The sequence below is a fragment of the Python bivittatus genome, unplaced genomic scaffold (genome assembly GCF_059951505.1).
Source record: "Python bivittatus isolate LINGU-HERP-01145 unplaced genomic scaffold, Pbiv_v1 ctg000020_np1212, whole genome shotgun sequence".
NCBI lineage: Eukaryota > Metazoa > Chordata > Lepidosauria > Squamata > Pythonidae > Python > Python bivittatus.
The window spans coordinates 2,303,322-2,323,583 of record NW_028277030.1 but is presented as its reverse complement, the minus strand read 5'-3'; the positions used below and the strand labels follow the sequence as shown (position 1 = coordinate 2,323,583).

Below are 20,262 nucleotides of genomic sequence, written 5' to 3'. Positions count from 1 at the left end.
TCCCACCAGACAGCAAGAGCCATCTCAGCCATGTGAATCTTCTCTGGGTTTCCCACAGAAGGAATTTGGTCTGGGCACATCTGCAAGAAGCAAATCCCCCAGATCCCTCCCATTCTGCTAGTTAAGAAGATGTTTTCTCCTTTCAGGCAGGAGTTGCTAAACAGGCTGGAAATGAGTGGGACTGAACATCTCTTAGCTTCAGATTTAAGTTGGCATTTGCAGGAAATAATTTCTAGGTAGCAAACTGGCACAGAAGTTAACATCTATTCTGAAGAGGAATGAGAAAAAGCTAAGAACTCTATCAAGTTTAATTTATTTTCTGTGCCTGCTCGTTCTACTACATTGTCTCAGGTAATTATGCTCTCAGTATAGTTGCTCAGTAAATTGTAGGTTATTTATTTATTTATTTCTCTATCAAATTTATAAAGCTATCCATCTGTCCAGTGAAACTCTGGATGGTGAACAAAAAGTACAGAAATCAACAATTGTATAAAACACACCAAAAAAGCCCCAGATCAAGGTCCTTGCATTAAATATTTCAGAGGACACCCACACTATACATTTATGCCAGAACTCCAAAAACTAACAACCTGGCCCCAATGCCTGGGGGAAAAGCCAGGACTTCACTGCTTTCCCTGAAGGCAACAGAGTGAGGGCCATCTGTATCTCTGGGGGGAGACTGTTCCATAAGGCAGGCATCATGACGGAACCCATGGTTCCTAAGATCCACCAGGTGACATGGCCGCATCAGTGGGGAGCTGGAGCGTGCCTGCTCAGCAAGATCCACTGGGACAAACAGAAACCATTGGGGAGAGGTGATCCCACTAGTAAGCTGGCCACATGCCATGCACGGCTTTAGAGATGACAACCAGCATCTTGAATTGCACTCAGAAGCCTACTGGGAGCCAGTGCTGCTTACATAGCAGTAGTAGTATATGTGCATATGGTGACACATCCATTATTGCATGTGCTGCTGCATTCTGGACCAACTGAAGCTTCCAAATGCCATTTAGAGACAGCCCCATGTAAAGCATGTTGCAATAGTTCAATAAGGGAGTAACTAAGGTGTAAGTGATCATGAGCAGTGCCTTCTGAGGAATGGATGCAACTGGCACACAAGATGTATTTGTGCAAATGCCCTCTCGACTACAGCTGCTACTTGATCCTCAAGCAAGAGCTGCAAGTCCAGATGGACCCCCAGATTGCACACCAACTCTGCTTGGGGGAGTATTACTTCACTCAGAATTAATTATGGAAAATCACCAGATATAGGGGGGCCTAAAACTGTTCAGTCTTGTCACGTTTCAGCCAGAGCTGAAGCTGGTACCTCCCCATCCAGATCCATATAACCTCCAGGCATCAGTAAAGGACTTCAACAGCATCATTCGGTTGGCCCAAGGCAGAAATGTGCAACTGAATGTGATGAGCATACTGATGAAACTTAATCCTGTGCTGGTAGATACCTTCACCTGGTGGTTCATGTAGATTTAAATAGGAATGGAGAGGGTGTCAGACTCTGTGGCACACCACATAGCAGAGGACTAGAGCTAAATCTGTTACACCTACCAACACCTATTGTAACCAGCCATGGAGGAAGCAAGAGAACCACTGAAGAACAGTGCCTTCCATTCCCAGCCCTTTCAACCAACCCAGAAGGATACCATGATCAATGGTATCAAAAGCCTATGAGAGATCAAGAAGGGTCAGGGTAGATACACTGTCCCCATCCCCGAGCCCACCACAGGTGTGATCATTGCCATCTTGGTGCTGTATCTCAGCCTGGGTCTAGATAATGACTTCCTCCAGAGCCCTTTGAAGCTGCAGGCCTGTCACCTTCTCAACAACCTTCATTAAAAAAGAAGATTGGAGAACAGACAAAAATTGTCCAGCATGGTTATTTCTTTCTTTTTCTTTTTTAATATGGTGTTGAGGCCAGATGCTTGTTGCTGGGCTAGATGTTTAGATGGTGTTTGATATGTTGTCAAGAGGATGGAGAGGCTGTTTGGTGATGTTTTGAGAAATTGGAATGGTTGGTGTGTTGCAGAGACCTGTGTGGTCCAGTGCAGGGTGGGAAGCTGCAGTGGTGGCAGCTTGGGAGGCTGGTGGAGAGCAGATCCCCTGGAGCAAACTGCTGGGTAGCAGGAATGTGGTTGAGTGGTCAGTAGAGAATTGCAGACCAGTGCTGAAGTCAGTGTGGCAACCAAAGAGGCTTCCTGGCATTCCAGTGGCAGTGTAGCAGATGGAATAGCACTGCTAATCACCTGTTGTCTGGTTGATTGGTTATTGGTTCCACCAGTTTGAGCCAGAGGAACATGGAATTAGAAGAGGCATCTTGCTGATTGCAAGGCTGGCTGTAACTTTCATGTTAGTTGTAATGCTAGTGCTTGCCCAGTGGTGGGGACAGCTTGAACCAGCCAGCCCTCAATGAGATGTGATCTGGAGTTAGGGGATATTGTCCTCTATCCCTTGTTATATACAGATCACTCCCTGTTAGCCTTGGAGTTCTCTGCAGCTACTCCCACTGCGTGGAGGAGGGACCTATGTGATTGACCCAGTGGGTTCCAAAGGGAACTTGGGGTATTCCCTGAAGCTCTGGTGCATGGTTGGCTGAGACCTTAGTCAATGCTTGGCATGAGCAAGAAATGGAGGCCTTAGATTGTGCCTGTGCAGATTTTCTGTGCATGAAAATCCCGGAGGCTCCCCAGTTTTCAGAGGTGCTTTAGGAAATGAAGTTGTGCAAGAGATACTTAGAGCACCACTGAAAGAAGATGAAGAGTGAGTGACTGAGCACACGAGAGCCTTCACTGAGGACAATCTTATGGCAATAAGGGTGGGGAAACGTCCTTATTCTTCCACCCTTATTGTGTTTGCGGATAGCCGCCCAGTGACCCTGTTTTGTGTGGCTTGGTCCTTTTGGGGTAAGGAGTGTTACAGGATCCCTTTTAGGGTCATTGTGACGATTATGCTCAGCCTCTGATGGACATAGTCATTTGGATCTGTTTGGAATTGAATTTCAGCAGAGCTGATCTTTAGATAACTGAGGCACAGTCTTCCCCAGATTTCTGGGCAGAGTTCAATCCGGTTCCTCCCAAGGAAGTGGACAGGGTTCTTGGGATGCTGAGTCCTGCCACCTTTGTGTTAGATCCATGATGCTCCTGGCTGGTTAGGACCCCCCAGGAGGTCACATGTAATTCAGTTCAAGTGGTAGGAAATGTCTTTTGTGCCACTTGGAACCTCTTCACATCAGATTCTTGCTTTCCAGGAAGACGAAAATCTATCAAGAAGGATCACAGCAACCAGGAATTTACTAGAGAAGTTAAGCTTGAGCCAAAAATAAAGCTGACCTTTTATCTTAATTTTTTATGGTTTATTGATTTTATTGTAATTTCTTTGTTTTTATTGTTGTGAGCCGGCCAGAGTTGGGAGTCGGGTGGCATACAAGTTTAATAAATTACTGTTTAATAACTACAAAACAATTCTGCTAAGGTAGGAAAGGTAAGAATGTATTGATCCAGAGGGTACTGGGAGAAGAGGTTGAGACCCACAACCTTTCACTCTCTCGGCCCAGTCTTGCTGCTACCTGCACATACCTGAAATTCCCTAATAGATTTCCATCAGACCAGAATGGAACCTCCTTTTTCAAAGTACAAACTATTACCCCACCCCTAAATAGTGCTTTTTAACAATAGATATTGTTAAGTTTTGAATTTGTGGAACACTGGCTCCTCTGGTGTTCCTAATAACGATAGGGTTTTATTATGTTACAAAACTAAGGAATCCCTCTGAGCTTTTGTAAAAAGCTTTTTTTTTTTTTTTAGAGCAAGTACTGTGTTCTCAGATTCATGGAGAATGTATTTTTCTAGGACCAGCCCAATTTTTTTCATGCATTAACTTTATTTGGGCTGGTCCTAGAAAAGTACATTCTCCATGAGTCTGAGAACGATACTTGTGCTAAAAAAGATCTGCTTTTTACAAAAGCTCAGAGGGATTCCTTAGTTTTGTCAACTTTTTTTACTTTTTGAATCCAGTGAGTCAGTTGCTTCATTTGTTAATAAGCCCTAAAACTGGTCCATAGATTTTAAATTATCAGAATTCTGGGGGGGGGAATAACTTCAAACTGAGAATCTACATCTTCTGCAAGGATAGACTCATCCAATTTCTTACCATTTCCTCATTTGTAGTCTAATTTCTACTTACCTCCCTAGTCAGTTTCTTATTATTGATACATCTAAAGACATTTTTGTTGTTGACCTAAATTTTAAAATATGCCGGAAGAATCAGTTACAATATATGTCCCCTCTCCCCACATCTTATTAATTACTATACTTGTTTTACTCTGGTTTGGGCAAAATTTCCATTGTGTGTAGACAATGCCTTGCATTTTAGAGGGGTCTCCTCTCCCTGAGAACTTCGTGAACAAAGTTACACAGCTAATGTTTTAGGGATGAAGAGAGTCTACTAAAATCTCCTGTACTCCCCCCCCCCCACTTTTTTTGCCCAGCTGCCTCAGTCCATTTGCTACTGTTGTTCCTGTCTGCCTTGCCTTATATAGATAACAGGGATTTTTTGTTTTTGTTTTTATTTTTTATTTTTTGCTTTATTATAAACCCAGAAGTAAATTGTAATATGAGGGAATAAGGATCCTTATTTTCTGTGTTATATTTAACAGTGAAGCCATTAATTATAAACAATTCCAACTCTTGATTCATTCTGTCCCTTTTTGAGCTGATGCTCAAAGACCCCTGCCCTGGGACTTCATTGGTGACCCACCTAATCTGTTGTACATAATCTAGCTGAGCTTGTAAACATGTACTGATCGACTCAGGCAATAAGGTGATGGTTGAACTCAATGCAATGCTTTCTTGTTTTGCTGCTTCCCTGATTTTTTCCACATTTCAGGATTGTCATCATTTTTTGAGCCTTGGGCTACCCACAGTGATCATTTGCAGATACCTATATTTAAAACACCAGCATTTCATATGTGACATTACCATCAACATTTTCCTCCCATGGGTATTTTATAGTTATGTATTACTGAAAGAAAAAAAATCACGCTTTCCTTCTAACCTGTGTATGAACTTGATTTTTTCCTTTTGGCAGGCCTGTTGGACTTGGCAAGCTTTTATAGAGAAAACCGACTAAAGAAGCTTTGCCAGCAAACAATTAAGCAGGGCATTTCTGAAGAGAATGCAATTGCCCTTCTGTCAACTGCAGTCAAGTATGAAGCAAAGGTATGGAGAATATTCTTTACTGGGTAGCTACGGCTGGGGGTTCTTGTTCTATATGCTTGGGAACCAGAAATGATCTAAGAAGCTGGTGATTAAGACTGAGCTGTGAGTTTGAATCTGCCTCTGCAATTATATTGGGTGGCATCAGTCAAGGAATCATTTTCCTCTATTTTAGTCTTCCATCCGCACTGTTGGTATATACTACAACTGGCCTATCTTATGGGGTCTGCTAAAAATTAGGAGCAGATAATGTATGTGAAGCACTTTGAAGATGTGAAAGCATTGTGCAAATACTAAGAATTTGCTATTATAAATCATTAATCTGAAAATCACAGTATTTGTAGTTCTCAAGCTATCAGTGCAGCTTCACAACTTATGGAACAACTGTTGGAGAGACACACTTGGCTGCATGAAACATCTAGAGAACTAAAAGAGGTGAATAAAGGAAATTGGAGCAACCCAGAGATAACTCCATGCTGGAATTTTAAGTGTATGCTGGAATATTCTGAGTTCAGTGAAACTAGCTTCTTAAAGCTAATGATTAAAACAGTTGTAAGTTAAATATGAATAATTAGCATTTTTAAAAATAATATTTCTTTTACTATAACATATGAGCTACTTTTATTGAAGACATTGAATCTTTAAAATAATAATGTATAGTAGCACTATCAATTTATTTAATTATTACTACAACTTTCATGCCACTCCATTTCTGAAAACACTGAGTTGCTTGCAATATTAATATAATAATATCAAAAACAAAAATCAATTAATATTGTTACAATCAAACAATCCAGTGTTTCACCATTCAGGGATAGCATGATCTTAGTTGTCCCCTAATGCCATGAACTGGCAACTAGAGAAGCTGCTTACGAGTAATCCTGTCAAGCACTGGGGACAAGCACTTATTCCAGAGGTTGAGCAGGAACTCAGTAGAACTCCTTCTAGGGCTTTGGAAAACTCCCCAAATGTCCTTTGGAAACCAGCTAGATCCATTAGAGTTCTGGTTCAGATTGATCAAAAAGGTCCATCTTCCTCACAAAGATCTGTGGTGCAAGTTAATTCCATGGAAGCAGATAGTGATCTGACCATGACAAGGGACTGATTGCGAATGCCTCCCACTCTGAGTTCACATCTCAGCTGCTCCAAGGTAAAATCAGATCTAATATGTGGCTGCCTATGTGAATCCGGCTCATGATCACCTGGGACAACCCCTTGGTTGTCATGGTGGTTGTTAATTTATGAGCAGAGAAGTTAAGTTGAAGTCCCCCTGATCTAAACAACTAAGAATTCCAACAGCAGTCCTATGATAAGGTCAAGGGACAATGATATACAACAGGAAAGCTGGTAGAACAACAGCATCCCCAACTTGCCTCTCATGTCAGAAATAATGCTTTACATCACTTATCTGCTGATCACCTGCCAAATCTCCTAGATGATAATCACCATTCCACCTCCCCTACATTGAATTTGGGGCTGCTACAATACCTGAAACCCAGATGAGCATCTCTCTAAAAGGAGAAACCACACTCCTCACCCATCCAGGTTACACACAGTGTCTGCCCTCTCATTCAAGATGGAGAAGGGTGGATTTATTACAGGCAGACCTGGCATTTAATAGCAACAGCTGGACTTCAAGGTACTCTGTAGCCCCACTGCCTGGCTCTTGAGATGAGGTGGAATGGCCACAAGAAAGGATCAGCCTAAGATTTCAATCTCCCTTCCCCAAGAGTGGTCTCAGGGAGTTATAGAAAAATTACAGTTGAATGAGAGGGTAAAACACCAAGATATTAAATTGCTATTTATCCTAGATCTCTGGATTTAGGTCGGATCTGACCCAATTACATTGAAGGAAGATGTGGAAAACCACAGAGTGAGGGATGACCCATGACAAAGAGGTGTAAATTGGAGCTTAGGAGAAGAGTTGAATAGAAAGCCTATCAGGTTGTTTCATTGTGATGGAGAAATGGGAACCTGCTCTTTGGTGAAGGAGGGCACAGGGGGAAAATGTATGACTATTTGGTACTTATTTATCATATTTATTTATTTAGTATTTAATAGGGCTGTGTTGAAATAGCTTCTGGGTTTTGTTTTTCCTTAACACTACTCTCCCTTCATTAATTTTCTTCCCCCTCAGAGGAAAATTTCATGAGTGGGAAACTGGCATTTAAGTTAGCTATGAGATCAAATAAAGATGATTTTTAATGAGTGGAACAGATTGCAACAGCTGTTTTCCTCAGTTTCTACTGCTTTCCAGATTTCTTTCCCCATTTCAGGACTGTTGTCGTTTTTTTCAGCCCTGGACTGCTACCCACATGATGATTTGGAACAATATAACATGTTAATGGTGTGTATTAATATGTAACACTCCATTTCCAGGAGTTAGAGGAATTTTGCTTCCGGTTTTGCATCAACCATCTGACAGTCGTTACTCAGTCTCCAGGTTTTGCAGAAATGGACCATGACCTCATGAAGAACTTCATAAGCAAAGCCAGTCGAGTTGGAGCATTTAAAAACTGAAGGAAAACCCTTGCCTGATAATGAAGAAAGGTATTTTCATTACCATTACTTGTATTTCTGAATCTTAAGTGCTGAGATAATTTCTTCATACGAGGAACCTCTCTCACTTAAGCTAGTGTTAATGCACTCAGTTTGCAGAGACTAGGCTTCACAAATTGAGTGGGCATGCAGCAGGATTCATACCTCTATTAAAAAAACACTAGCAACTAACTTTCCTCCAAATGTTATTAAGGTTTCTTTTTCATTAATATTCTTCTTTGAAAAATATCTGGAAACTGTTCTTTGACAGCTTTAATTTGGAAACAGGTTAGCTGTGACTGCTGAAGTTGCATTAATACCATGCAGTAAAGTAAAAAATGCTCTGAAAAACAACCTAAGTAGATATGTATTGCTTAGTATTTCTGGTGAAGTAAACTAGGAAATGAAAACAGTGAACTGTCATCTTTATGTGCTAACATGCTTATGGAATTCCTGTATTGCTGCTTTGACATAAAAAGAAATTGGCCTTAGTTTAAACATGGAGAAAAATATGTTGTTGCCATTAGTTGAAGGAGTAAAGCTTTATTTGTGGTCAGAAAGTTTAATTAATAAATAAATAAATAAGCCATTTATCAGCAGGCTGAGTATATCTTTTCGGCCATATCTAGGATCTCCACAAGTGACTCTGTAGCTGTCTCTCTCAAGTTATTGTCACTGAGTCAGATTCAAAATTCCTAACTGCCCTGATAAGTGACTTGAATAAGCTGTATTCTAAATTAGCTGTATGTGAATTTTGTAAGGAAACTTGTTATGCCTAGAGAAAACCAACTTCTCAAACTCAGTGCCGAAGATCTGATACTCTTATGCAAGATGGTTCCAAAAAACGAAGGAACAGACCGCCACTGCCCTTAATTAGAATCCTTTCTACATTTGTTCTACTTTGCTAGCCCTGAAACAACAAGGAGCAGCTTGGACTATTTTAATAGAATAGTGCAAGCATTGCAGCCAGCCTTAACCACCAGGAGCCCACAGAGAACTTACAGTACTATTCACGGCTGAAAGGCCTGGTTTGATATAGATTTCATAAGCACAAAGAGTTCATCAACACATACCAAACGTAGAGGCCATCTATCATCCTTCCCTCTGCAGAGCCTCATGATTGTTTGATTACGTGCCATCAAGTCATTTTTTACTCTTAATAGTCCTCAACCTACAACCATTCGTTCAGCAACCATTTAAAATTATGACAGCACTGAACAAATGGTAATTACAAACAGTCCTTGGAGTTCCGGCTATCCCAGCAGCCCCGCAGTCATGTGATTGTGATCTGAGTGCTTGGCAACCCATTCGTACTTACGACCAGTTACTAAGCACCCCAAGATCATCTGATTGTCATTTGCAGCCTTCCCTGCCAGCTTCCCCAAAAAGTCAGTGGGGAAGCCATCAGGGAAGGGCACAAGTTGCTGGAGTAAGTATCCCCCGCCCGTGGACCTTCCCCCAGCCCCTCTGCACTTGCACTGGTCACTTGCATACCCTTGTGCACCCTCCCCAACCCGCACAGCACCTCTCACCTGACCCTCACTGCGTCTCTCGCACACTTTTCCCAACTTGGACTGCACCTCTTGCGCACTTTTGCACACCCTCCCCAACCCGTGTTGTGCCTCTCGCGCCCTTGCAATCCTCCCTGCCCCTCCCTCATGCACCCTCCCCATGCCTCTCACACACCCTCCCTGACCCTCCCCTACCTGACAGCAGTCACTTACCTGCCTGAAGGCCTGGGACTTCCCACTTCCTGCTGGCTTCCCCACTGACTTTGGCTGTGGAAAGCCAGCAGGAAATTGCCTCGCCTAACAACTGTGGGATTCAGTTAATGACAGCAACCGGGACTGCAGGGATTACCGTCGCTAAGCAGTGCAGTCGTGCTTTATGACCGCATTGCTTAACAATGGAAATTATGGTCCCAATTGCCGTTGTAAGTTGAGACCTACCTGTAAAAAGACGTAAAGCCTCATATACCCCTCAGAAACACAATATTAAACAGCTGTTCAAAAGTAAAAAGGAGGCTATGGGGATGGCCTAGCATAAAGTGATTACTGCAGCTTAGTGCAAAACTGCAGCACTTTTCTGGTGCATTATTGCATGTCACTCATTGCTGAAGCCACCCCAAGTCAACTGGCATATTCCTGCAGCAGTTTGAGAGGAATGCCACTGGGCATTGTATAAGAAGGATGAAGAAGCCTTTATCACATCCAGTCTGGCTTGCTCTGCTGTGAAATAAATTTGCTGGTAAAGCAGCTCAAGCCCAGCCAGGGCCCTGGGGAGGATTCCGTAACATCAGAGGCAATCAGAAACAACCTGGAACGAGGGCTATTTTCTCCTGACTGCGCTGTGTGTTCTGTTAAAGAGGGGTGGGGGGTGGAGGGTGACAGTAATAATTCTGATATACAAAAGAGGTAAGAAAAAGCTGTCCCCAAACTACAAACCTATTAGTCTGTTAAGTATAGTCAGCAAGCTGTAGGACAGACACCTATGGGAACAATTAGTGGATTGAATATGATTCTGGCAGAGCAACATTTGGATCAAGCTGTTCTGTATTACATTCACCCTTCATATTGCACCATTTGGCAGAAAAACATCCCCCCAATCCTAATCAACTTTTACTGATTTTAGATTATCTGGTATAAATTACCATAAACATCAGTTAATTGCCACCTATTTCTAATGTCATAAATACAGTGTCCAAGGGTACCTCAGTTTTCAGGGGAGTTGGCAGGACTGCATCTTGACTCTATTATTATTCAATTTATATATTAATTCACTTGTCACTCATTTAGACAGTTCAGACTCAACAAAACTGCCCAGCAAACATCCTGGTGGTACTTCTTTATGCAGATGTCATGATAATTTTCTCTCAAACCCAGTAGTTTAAAAAGAGCATTATGCGTTCTTGCTCTCTACTGTGACAACTGATCTTAGAAATTATGGAAGAACCAAAGTGGAGAATATGGATTGTATTTCATCTGGCCTATATTTACCAAAGTTCAAAATTCATTTATAAAAATATATATTTTTGCAGATTTTCAGTTCACTGTATGAAACATTTCTGAAAGTCTAATTGCTTTCCATTTCATGTTTACTAAATTATAGCTATCACGTCAAATTATATCAAAGACCCAACTTCAGGATAAAACATGAATGTTAAATATAATTTTCATTGTACATTATTAATGATTCCCATGCTTACTTTTCAAAGTATTTTATTAATCTTTAATGTATTAGAATACAGAATATTTCTATGTTCAATTTGTCAAAATACATAGTTATTATAGTTTAAGGTTAGCCAACTCTTAAGTATGCTTCCTGCTAATAAAATTTCAGGACTTTATTTTCATAGTCTATATTGAATTTGCAATCTGAATACTGATTATTACAAAACCAACGGACTAAAAAAATGACAGCTCCAAAATTGCACTTCTCTGATCATGAGACAAATAAAACTGTGTACATTGAGGTGTTTTGTACCACAGTAATTGTGGTTTGCTGTACCATTCAATAAAATTCAAGCAGGCTGCCAAATTACTTTTCTAATTTGTGTGCATGTTTTAACAGGAAAAAAAAGATAAACATGTTAGCAATGTATATGATTTAATAGGGATATCTAATGGATTGGATCTAGAAACCATACTTAAGTGCACTCCCCAAGAGGGGATCCAGACCAGTGACTATACCTCACAATCCAATTGTATAAATTATTGTAAACTCTGTCCTGCAGGCAGTTCTCTGATGTATTGTTGGATGCTGCTTGGGGGGAACCTCAAAGATATAAATAGTGCATCAAGTCTAATATTAAAATGACATTTCTTAATAAAACACTAGTGCATTTTGTGTATTTCCAAATTGAACCTCAAATGTCTGTCTAAAACAAAGTAGATTGGTATAAACTGAAAAAGGTAATATAATTCAACAATAATGCACTGGGAAATCAATTTTACTTAAAACTAATATGTATAAATTAACACTTGAACGGATAATACATATGCTATATCATAGCATAAAACACTGAAAACATGAAATTCAACTAATTTAAATTAGCTACACAATATATGCAGAACAACATAGTAGAAATCAAAGCATACAGCACAGTGCAGATCATGGGTCTGAAAAGGAGTTCACTTCTGTACAGTGCCTGAAGCTTCAGCACCATCATTCAGTTTCTGGTTTTGTATTCTGGTCCGAGTAGATGCTAGAGAAACAAAAATACTGCCTTTTTAAATACTTGTTAGTATAAGCTGTGATAAAGAAGATATTTGCTAAAATAAAACAGAAGACATGCAAGCAGCTAATCTCATATTAGATCTGTGAATTAAAAACAGGATCCTCATGAAATGCAGGTACCTAGATTTTCATTACATCTTGGAGGACTTTATTTGATATTTTTCTTTCAGCAGTTAACAGTAATGGAAAATGAAAGAAAAAGCAAAATTGTACTGAAAGTAGCTTTTGAAATTTCTATTTCAAACATATGAAATCTCATTATAATTATCTATTACTGACTGATCTTTGATTTAAATGTAGCAGTTAGGGATTCCTAAAATAGTTCGTTCATAATGTCCAGATATGGAATGAAATGGAGCTCTTCTCTTTTGGACATAGACCAAAATGTAGATGTTCTGGGAAGACCTGTTTTGCGGGGTGAGAGAACAGTATGGAAAAACCAAGGTTGAGGGATTTTCTTGGGACAAGGGGAAGGAAAGATGCTGGGAAGCTTAAGGGGCAGGCCAGGTGATACTGAATGTTGGCTAGAATCTAAAAAGGTACTTTAGATACATGGAGATTCCTTTTACAAGAAATAGCTGACCCTGTTGGCTTATTACACTTTACTTTATAAAGAACCACTATCCCCAAAACCCAGTAAATGCATGGCACTAGTTATTTGGACCTTGCCCATTGTTGTAAGAAACCACCTCAATTGCCCCCACTAGTAATTTATAATTATTCCCATGATGAACAAATACTTACTCATTTCTGCAAGCTTTTGTTGAAATTTCGACTCTCCGGAAAGATGCTCCCTGTAAATTGGGGGGGGGGGGGGAATTCTACATTTTATACAGTTCTGATTCCAAAGTGTGTTGCACACATAATTTGTGGCTCTAGACAGCAAACGCCAATTCACATCGCAAAACATAAGTAACCAAATTGAATGATTCTCCTTCAGATGCTTATCTGCTTTATGTAGAATTTTTGACTAAATTGAGGTTATCTTGTTTTATTGCATGGGGAACATGCCTTCCCTATGCAGATGCCCTTTGAAAGATCAAACTCTACTCTCATTTTTATATAAACCTGACTGTAAAACTTCAAATTCAAATTTAATGTCATTTTTTTTGCAAAAATAACAAACTACACAGAATTCCACTTTCAACCCAACAGCGCTATTTCAGATATTTTTTGCCATCATTTATTGGTGTAACCAAAGTTACACCAATTTATAAAATCAACTGATCCCCCATTTACATATCCAACCATTCTCTTATATACAAATCATTGCAATACAAAGAAATGCAAATGGAAGGAAAGAAGACATCTTTGGATGTTACAGAAAGAGTTAAAAACTTTAACTCTTTAAGATCTAATACTACTACTAACTAAGAGAGCAACATTTTTAAAGTTGGGAACCTGCAAACCAATATATGGTGATAATCTACCCAAAAGTGGTATGTGTAAACACAGAAAACAATTCAAGAACCAGTCCAATTGAGCTGGAAATTCTCCAGGAAAGCTCCCTGTGCTGAGGGCAAGAAAATCACCACAGCCTAGCAGGCAGGAGACGGCGGGGAGCAGGAGGACCGTGGCAAGAGAGAGATCAGATTCCATTTTTAGCTTCTTTCTGCTTGCTGCTTTTACTCAAAAAAACCCTTGAAGACATTACAAGGAAACCTCAATTTAATGGACCAATTAGGAAAGGGGGTGCCCATTGAATTGGACAGCATCTCATCTACAGCAACATTATGGTAATGATATAAATTACATCATTTGCACCCATCTGACATCAATATGCAGATAGAATAAATGATGCAAAATGGCAAATACAACTGAAATTTTCCATTGCATCCAAGTCCACTAAATTGAGGTTTTGCTGTATAAACATTAACAAACATCCTGTGCAATGTCCATTTTCTCCACCATGTCAACCTAGAGTTGTCAGATCCAGCTGAAATCGGTCCTGGGGATGTCCCTCTGCTAAGTACAAATGTGCATGGGACATACTTGCCTGTCTGCATATGCCTGTGTGTGCCGAAAGACAGACTTCAGGCAGAGCCAGGACAAAAAGTATTAATTGAACTAAGCTATTTATAAAATAAAGAACCCATTTATAAAATCAACTGATCCCCCATTTACATATCCCAACTATTCTCTTATATACAAATCATTGCAATACAAAGAAATGCAGAGACATACAGGTACATTGCCATCTGTCCTTCCATCATAAATAGCAGAAAGGAAGTGAAAGGAGGGCAATGTGGTAAAGGGAAGGGGTATCTGCACTAGAAACTGAAGGAAAGAGAAGGAGACAAAAAAACTGGATGGAGCTGAAGCAAAGGGAAGAGATAACTGAACCATAAACAAGGAAGGAAAGAAGACATCTTTGGATGTTACAGAAAGAGTTAAAATTCACCTAAAAGCCATCCTGCCCAGCTGATGGTCAATGACACAGCTTTTCAGCAGTGGTATCTGCAGTCATTAGCACCTCCCGCCTACTTCTTTACTTTAATATTTTCACTAAGATGATGATATTCATATGGGGCAAATAGAATGAATTGTTATAATAAATCAGTAGTTACATTTAAAAATACTGATCCCAGGCATATACACACAGAGAGACCTTTTAAAATAAATAATTGAAAATTTGCTGAAATTCATTTGCAGGAAGCAACATAAAAGAAATTGCACACAGTACAACCATATAAGAAGCCTGGTTGAATTGTCCCAAACATGCTAAGCCATAAACCAGGGATTCATGTTAAGGTGCACACCAGGGTTTGGGTTAGTAAGATAAGCCATACCAGAAAAGGAAGCAAGTAGAACCAGGTCAGAAACTAAAGTTGATTTTATTTAGTTCACATTTAAACTTAATAAAAATTAAATACAACTATTCTGATGACTTTGTAATATGTCTTTAATATTGTTTTCACCACAATCTTGTTAAGAATTACAGTTACACATTTCTGCCATAAACCAGATAGCAAAGATGGGCTCCCACAACATACTAAGCCAAAACCCTATTCTGGCTGAGCAGAGCAAGCAAACCCAGATACTGAGATGGGGCCACCAATATATGCCTGGATTATTTGATTCAGAAATCAGCTCACCTTCCATCTGCTTCATCCTGTCCTTCTATATCAAAACGCAATCTCTTCAAAGGCTTAGGGGTGGTGCTTAGTTCAGCACTCCGTTTGAGGTGACGATCACTGTTACATACCATCTTGTTGATTTTTTGAAACTTTTCAGAACTCTAGAATACCAGAAAGCCATAAGAAGATAATTTATTTTTATATGTTGTTGGATAAGTTTTAAAACAAGTATTAAGTGGAATTCCTTGAATTACTTTAACAGAAGAATGGGGCCATTAAATCAAACTGAAGGCATCTTCCAAGCAGTGCTAAGTGACCCAGAGTAACAGCTTTATAGTGTTCTTGGGTGTCCTTGGGAGGAAGAAAGAAGGAGAAGCCATCTTCCTCCTGGCCCAAACAGATCTTCCTCTACTCTGTCGTGTAGTACTAGAAAGCTAAAGCCTGGCACTGATTGCCCCCGAAGAGGGCTCTTTATGGCTATATCTTGGAGGTGGGTTGGAGCTCCCTGGAGTAAAGGAAGTGGGATCCTTTTTTCTTTCTACCTGGATACCCCTGAACAGCACATAAAGAATATATATGTATGTGTGTAAGGGTGTATGTATGGTCTTTTTCTGTTTGGATCAAGGGGTAGATACAGTAGCAAGAAAGGCAAATGTTATCTCTGTCATCAAATGGGGAAAGGAAGATCCAAAACACTAAAGACTAGCCATTCGGCTACTGACACCAAGGAAGACTCTAGGATCAAGTATAATGTGATTGATCTCTAAACATCTCAAAAACATTGGAGTAATTACAAGAAATCAGGATTGTACAGATTGATGATATATCCTGTTTTGAACAGATAACTTTGTCAAGAGATTTGGGGAATGTTGTAGATACATCTTGATTTCAGCAAAAGATTTGACAAAGCATTCTGATTACCAAGCTTGTTAAATGTTGGCAATTAAGTGAATACATAAAATCTTGATAATCATAATTCAAAGAGTGTTTATCAATGGTTCTCAACAAACTGGAGTGAGGTGTCAAGTGGATACCTTAAGATTTAGTCCTGGGTTCCCTACTTTAACATTTTCTTAATACCTTGTATGAAGAGGGAATGCTTATCAAACATCCAGATAACATAAAATTAGAAAGGATAGATAACCTAAAAACAGAAATAAAATTCCCAACCACCATGACAGATTAGAGAAGTAAGCTGAGAATAATATAATTAAATTTAACAGGGACAAATGTAAAGTTTTGCACTTACAAAACAAAAATCAAATGCTTAGACAAAAGATATACTGTATATCTCATTCATACACAGAGCAAAGTTTATTGATGAAAAAGAAGTTGGAAGAGTTGTTTAAAACTGTACATGACTCAGAAGTGTGATATGGAAACCTGGCAAAACAATAGCATAATTTCTAAATCCAAGGAACTAATTGTTCCACTTTAGTCTCACTACACCTGAGGCATTGTGTCCAGTTCTGGACGGAACACTTTAAGAAGATTCAGATAAACTGGAACAAGGAGTGATAGAAGACTGATTCCTATGAAGGCAGACTGAAGGAACTCGGAATGTTTATCCTTAAGGAAAAACTGAAAGGACAGCCCTGTTCAAGCACCTGAAATGATGTCTCACAGAAGGATGCCTATTTTCTATTACCATGTAAGTATTAATGGCAGTTAGGAAAGGGCTCAGGCCTCCACCAAGCACTGCTAGAATGAGATTTTGGATTTAAGGTAGAAAGGCAGGTTCTGTTAGAAAAAGGAGCATCAGGAAAGATGAAGGGCTGCCCTTCCCTGGATCTGTTCAAACAGTGCCTGAACAGCCCTCTAGCAGGAGTGCTTTAATTTAGAGCTGGGGGTTGAAATACATGACCTAAATGGCCCCCTTGACTTGTATATTTTGAGAAAAGCAATATATTAGGAATGGTAGCATTTTTATATATCTTGATGTATACATTTGACCTATCAGCCACAAGCTATGTTCAGAATGCTTGACCTTTTTCAGCTAATTTTTGGACTGCCCTAGTAATCAGAGAAGTCATAAAACAGACTGCACATGAAGGATTTGTTCTTTGAGCAGCTGGGTAATGAAATCTGGTGAAGAATTTAATGGGGAAACAAACGGATTGAAAGTCAAGACACTGAACTTAGGCACCTGTGTTAGAACACATTAAGACTGAACTCCTGATTCTTAAAGGAAAACCCTGCTATCAGTTTGGAAACACTAGACTGAAATAATGGACCTTCTGCTCAAGTCACCAGACACTGCCAACAATTACAGTGATGCTGACTGGTACACCTGTTCCCAAACTTGAAGTGTTATCTATGTGAATAATACATATTCTCTCTGACAGAAATCTTACAAGGCTAGAAAGATGGCTTTCTACTGTAATCTGCTTTTTGAGGAATTTTAAATCTAGTAAAGTAAGCTTCATAACAGATGGCAACACTTAACCAACCTTGGCTGATCTTATAAAAACTAAGTAGGTTAGCACTAGGATGGGAAACCACTAGGAAATCCCACAGCTAGACTTTGGGAAATTGTAAAACATTCTGGAAGGAAGCAAAGCAAACCACTTCCCTAATGTTGTCAAGAAAACAGCAAGGATTTGTAGTCCTCAGGAGTTGAGTGCAACTTGTGGGAGACAAATGTCATTGCCTTTCTGCCAGAGATGAAGTGTCTAGGAGGTTCTCTTGGACTTGGTTTAGACCTCTAATCAAAAGAGACTAAGGGCCACAGAGACTAAGGGCTTTAATTAATCTAGTTAGCTTTAGAAATTACTTTCTTGCCTCCAACCATCAATACAGTTTTATCTGAAATGAGGTGACACTCGGATTTGAAGATTCCCTTGCCAAACTAGATACTCAGGAATCTCCAGATCCCTGCTGTGGAAAATGGGAAGAATGATAAACTTAAGAAGAGGTGAGGCTCTTGGGGAACTTCACTATGAATTGGCTCAAATGGGAGTGCCCGGTGGTTTCTCCCACCAGAAAATAAATTATTTGACTTTGCCTATATATTCAAAAAAGAGGTGCTATTCCAAAGATTTTGAATGTCTGCCTTTCATGAGTTTCAAGAAAAGGAATATTTAATCCAGGGACATGCAATTTGACGCTCACAAGATATTTTGGGTGAACTGGCATTGCTAATGTGGGAGGCTGTCAGCCCTCTGAGGTAGGCAAGACAGAAGCAGGAGGGATTCCAGGAACACCCTTTGCTGTTGTCGAGCAGGACAAACAGAACCTGGAAAGTCTGTCAAGAGGTTCTCTTTGCCCCATCTTATATCAGACAAAATGAACCCAGTGTTATCCTGAGTTTCTTTCTCACGCTTCCCACTTTCTCGGGGCAGAGCTTCCATTTGTCCTCCCGTCCCCTTTCCCAAGGCCAGATCTACAGTCTTTCACAGACATGGAGTCAAAATCATTGCCTATGGCTCTGTTTGAACCCTTACCCTACAAATAAATGTCTGTTGCTTCCTAATAGTGGGAAGAAAATACATACAGTGGGGCAAAAAAGTATTTAGTCAGCCACCAATTGTGCAAGTTCTCCCACTTAAAAAGATGAGAGAGGCCTGTAATTTTCATCATAGGTATACCTCAACTATGAGAGACAAAATGGGGGAAAAAATCCAGAAAATCACATTGTCTGATTTTTAAAGAATTTATTTGCAAATCATGGTGGAAAATAAGTATTTGGTCAATATCAAAAGTTCATCTCAATACTTTGTTATATATCCTTTGTTGGCAATGACAGAGGTCAAACGTTTTCTGTAAGTCTTCACACACTGTTGCTGGTATTTTGGCCCATTCCTCCATGCAGATCTCCTCTAGAGCAGTGATGTTTTGGGGCTGTCACTGGGCAACACGGACTTCCAACTCCCTCCAAAGGTTTTCCATGGGGTTGAGATCTGGAGACTGGCTAGGCCACTCCAGGACCTTGAAATGCTTCTTACAAAGCCACTCCTTCGTTGCCCAGGCAGTGTGTTTGGGATCATTGTCATGCTGAAAGAGCCAGCCACGTTTCATCTTCAATGCCCCTGCTGATGGAAGGAGGTGTTCACTCAAAATCTCACGATACATGGCCCCATTCATTCTTTCCTTTACACGGATCAGTTGTCCTGGTCCCTTTGCAGAAAAACAGCCCCAAAGCATGATGTTTCCACCCCCATGCTTCACAGTAGGTATGGTGTTCTTTGGATGCAACTCAGCATTCTCTCTCCTCCAAACACAACAAGTTGAGTTTAGACCAAAACGTTCTACTTTGGTTTCATCTAACCATATGACATTCTCCCAATCCTCTTCTGGATCATCCAAATGCTCTCTAGCAAACTTCAGACGGGCCCAGACATGTACTGGCTTAAGCAGGGGGACACGCCTGGCACTGCAGGATTTAAGTCCCTGGCAGCGTAGTGTGTTACTGATGGTAGCCTTTGTTACTGTGGTCCCAGCTCTCTGCAGGTCATTCACTAGGCCCCCCATGTGGTTCTGGGATTTTTGCTCACCATTCTTGTGATCATTTTGACCCCACGGGGTGAGATATTGCATGGAGCCCCAGATCGAGGGAGATTATCAGTGGTCTTGTATGTCTTCCATTTTCTAATGCTCCCACAGTTGATTTCTTCACACCAAGCTGCTTGCCTATTGCAGATTCAATCTTCCCAGCCTGGTGCAGGTCTACAATTTTGTTTCTGGTGTCCTTCAACAGCTCTTTGGTCTTGGCCATAGTGGAGTTTGGAGTGTGACTGTTTGAGGTTGTGGACAGGTGTCTTTTATACTGATAACAAGGTCAAACAGGTGCCATTACTACAGGTAACGAGTGGAGGACAGAGGAGCCTCTTAAAGAAGTAGTTACAGGTGTGTGAGAGCCAGACATCTTGCTTGTTTGTAGGTGACCAAATACTTATTTTCCACCATGATTTGCAAATAAATTCTTTAAAAATCAGACAATATGATTTTCTGGATTTTTTCCCCCATTTTGTCTCTCATAGTTGAGGTATACCTATGATGAAAATTACAGGCCTCTCTCATCTTTTTAAGTGGGAGAACTTGCACAATTGGTGGCTGACTAAATACTTTTTGCCCCACTGTATTTTGTTTTTTATCTTGCTGAGAGAAATACAATGTTATGAGGGCAATTTTGGAAAGGAAAAACAGCCTTGTGCCTTGTTTTGTCCTCCAGCATCAACTATGAC

General features: G+C 40.2%; 2 protein-coding genes across 8 annotated transcripts in view; one reads left to right on the top strand and one right to left on the bottom strand.

Annotated features, from left to right (window-relative positions):
* The window catches only part of LOC103062705 (RCC1 and BTB domain-containing protein 2), a 63,778-nt gene that overhangs the window by 26,346 nt on the left and 17,170 nt on the right, over positions 1-20,262 (top strand). For 4 of the 7 annotated variants that reach the window (XM_025168275.2, XM_088133274.1, XM_088133277.1 and 1 more), the window contains 2 exons: positions 5,101-5,231; positions 7,608-8,359. In XM_025168275.2, coding sequence (XP_025024043.1) covers positions 5,101-5,231; positions 7,608-7,748 — 272 coding nt within the window. In that variant the 3' untranslated portion in view covers positions 7,749-8,359. Of the gene's footprint in view, positions 1-5,100; positions 5,232-7,607; positions 8,360-16,517; positions 16,707-20,262 lie in introns of those variants that run through there. The other 3 variants (XM_088133287.1, XM_088133278.1, XM_088133279.1) reach the window with 2 other exon arrangements.
* The window catches only part of RB1 (RB transcriptional corepressor 1), a 72,102-nt gene continuing 62,838 nt past the window's right edge, over positions 10,999-20,262 (bottom strand). The window contains exons 25-27 of the mRNA XM_007430762.3: positions 15,098-15,240; positions 12,747-12,796; positions 10,999-11,970 (exon numbers count right to left, since the gene is read on the bottom strand). Coding sequence (XP_007430824.3) covers positions 11,897-11,970; positions 12,747-12,796; positions 15,098-15,240 — 267 coding nt within the window. The 3' untranslated portion in view covers positions 10,999-11,896. The remainder of the gene's footprint in view (positions 11,971-12,746; positions 12,797-15,097; positions 15,241-20,262) is intronic.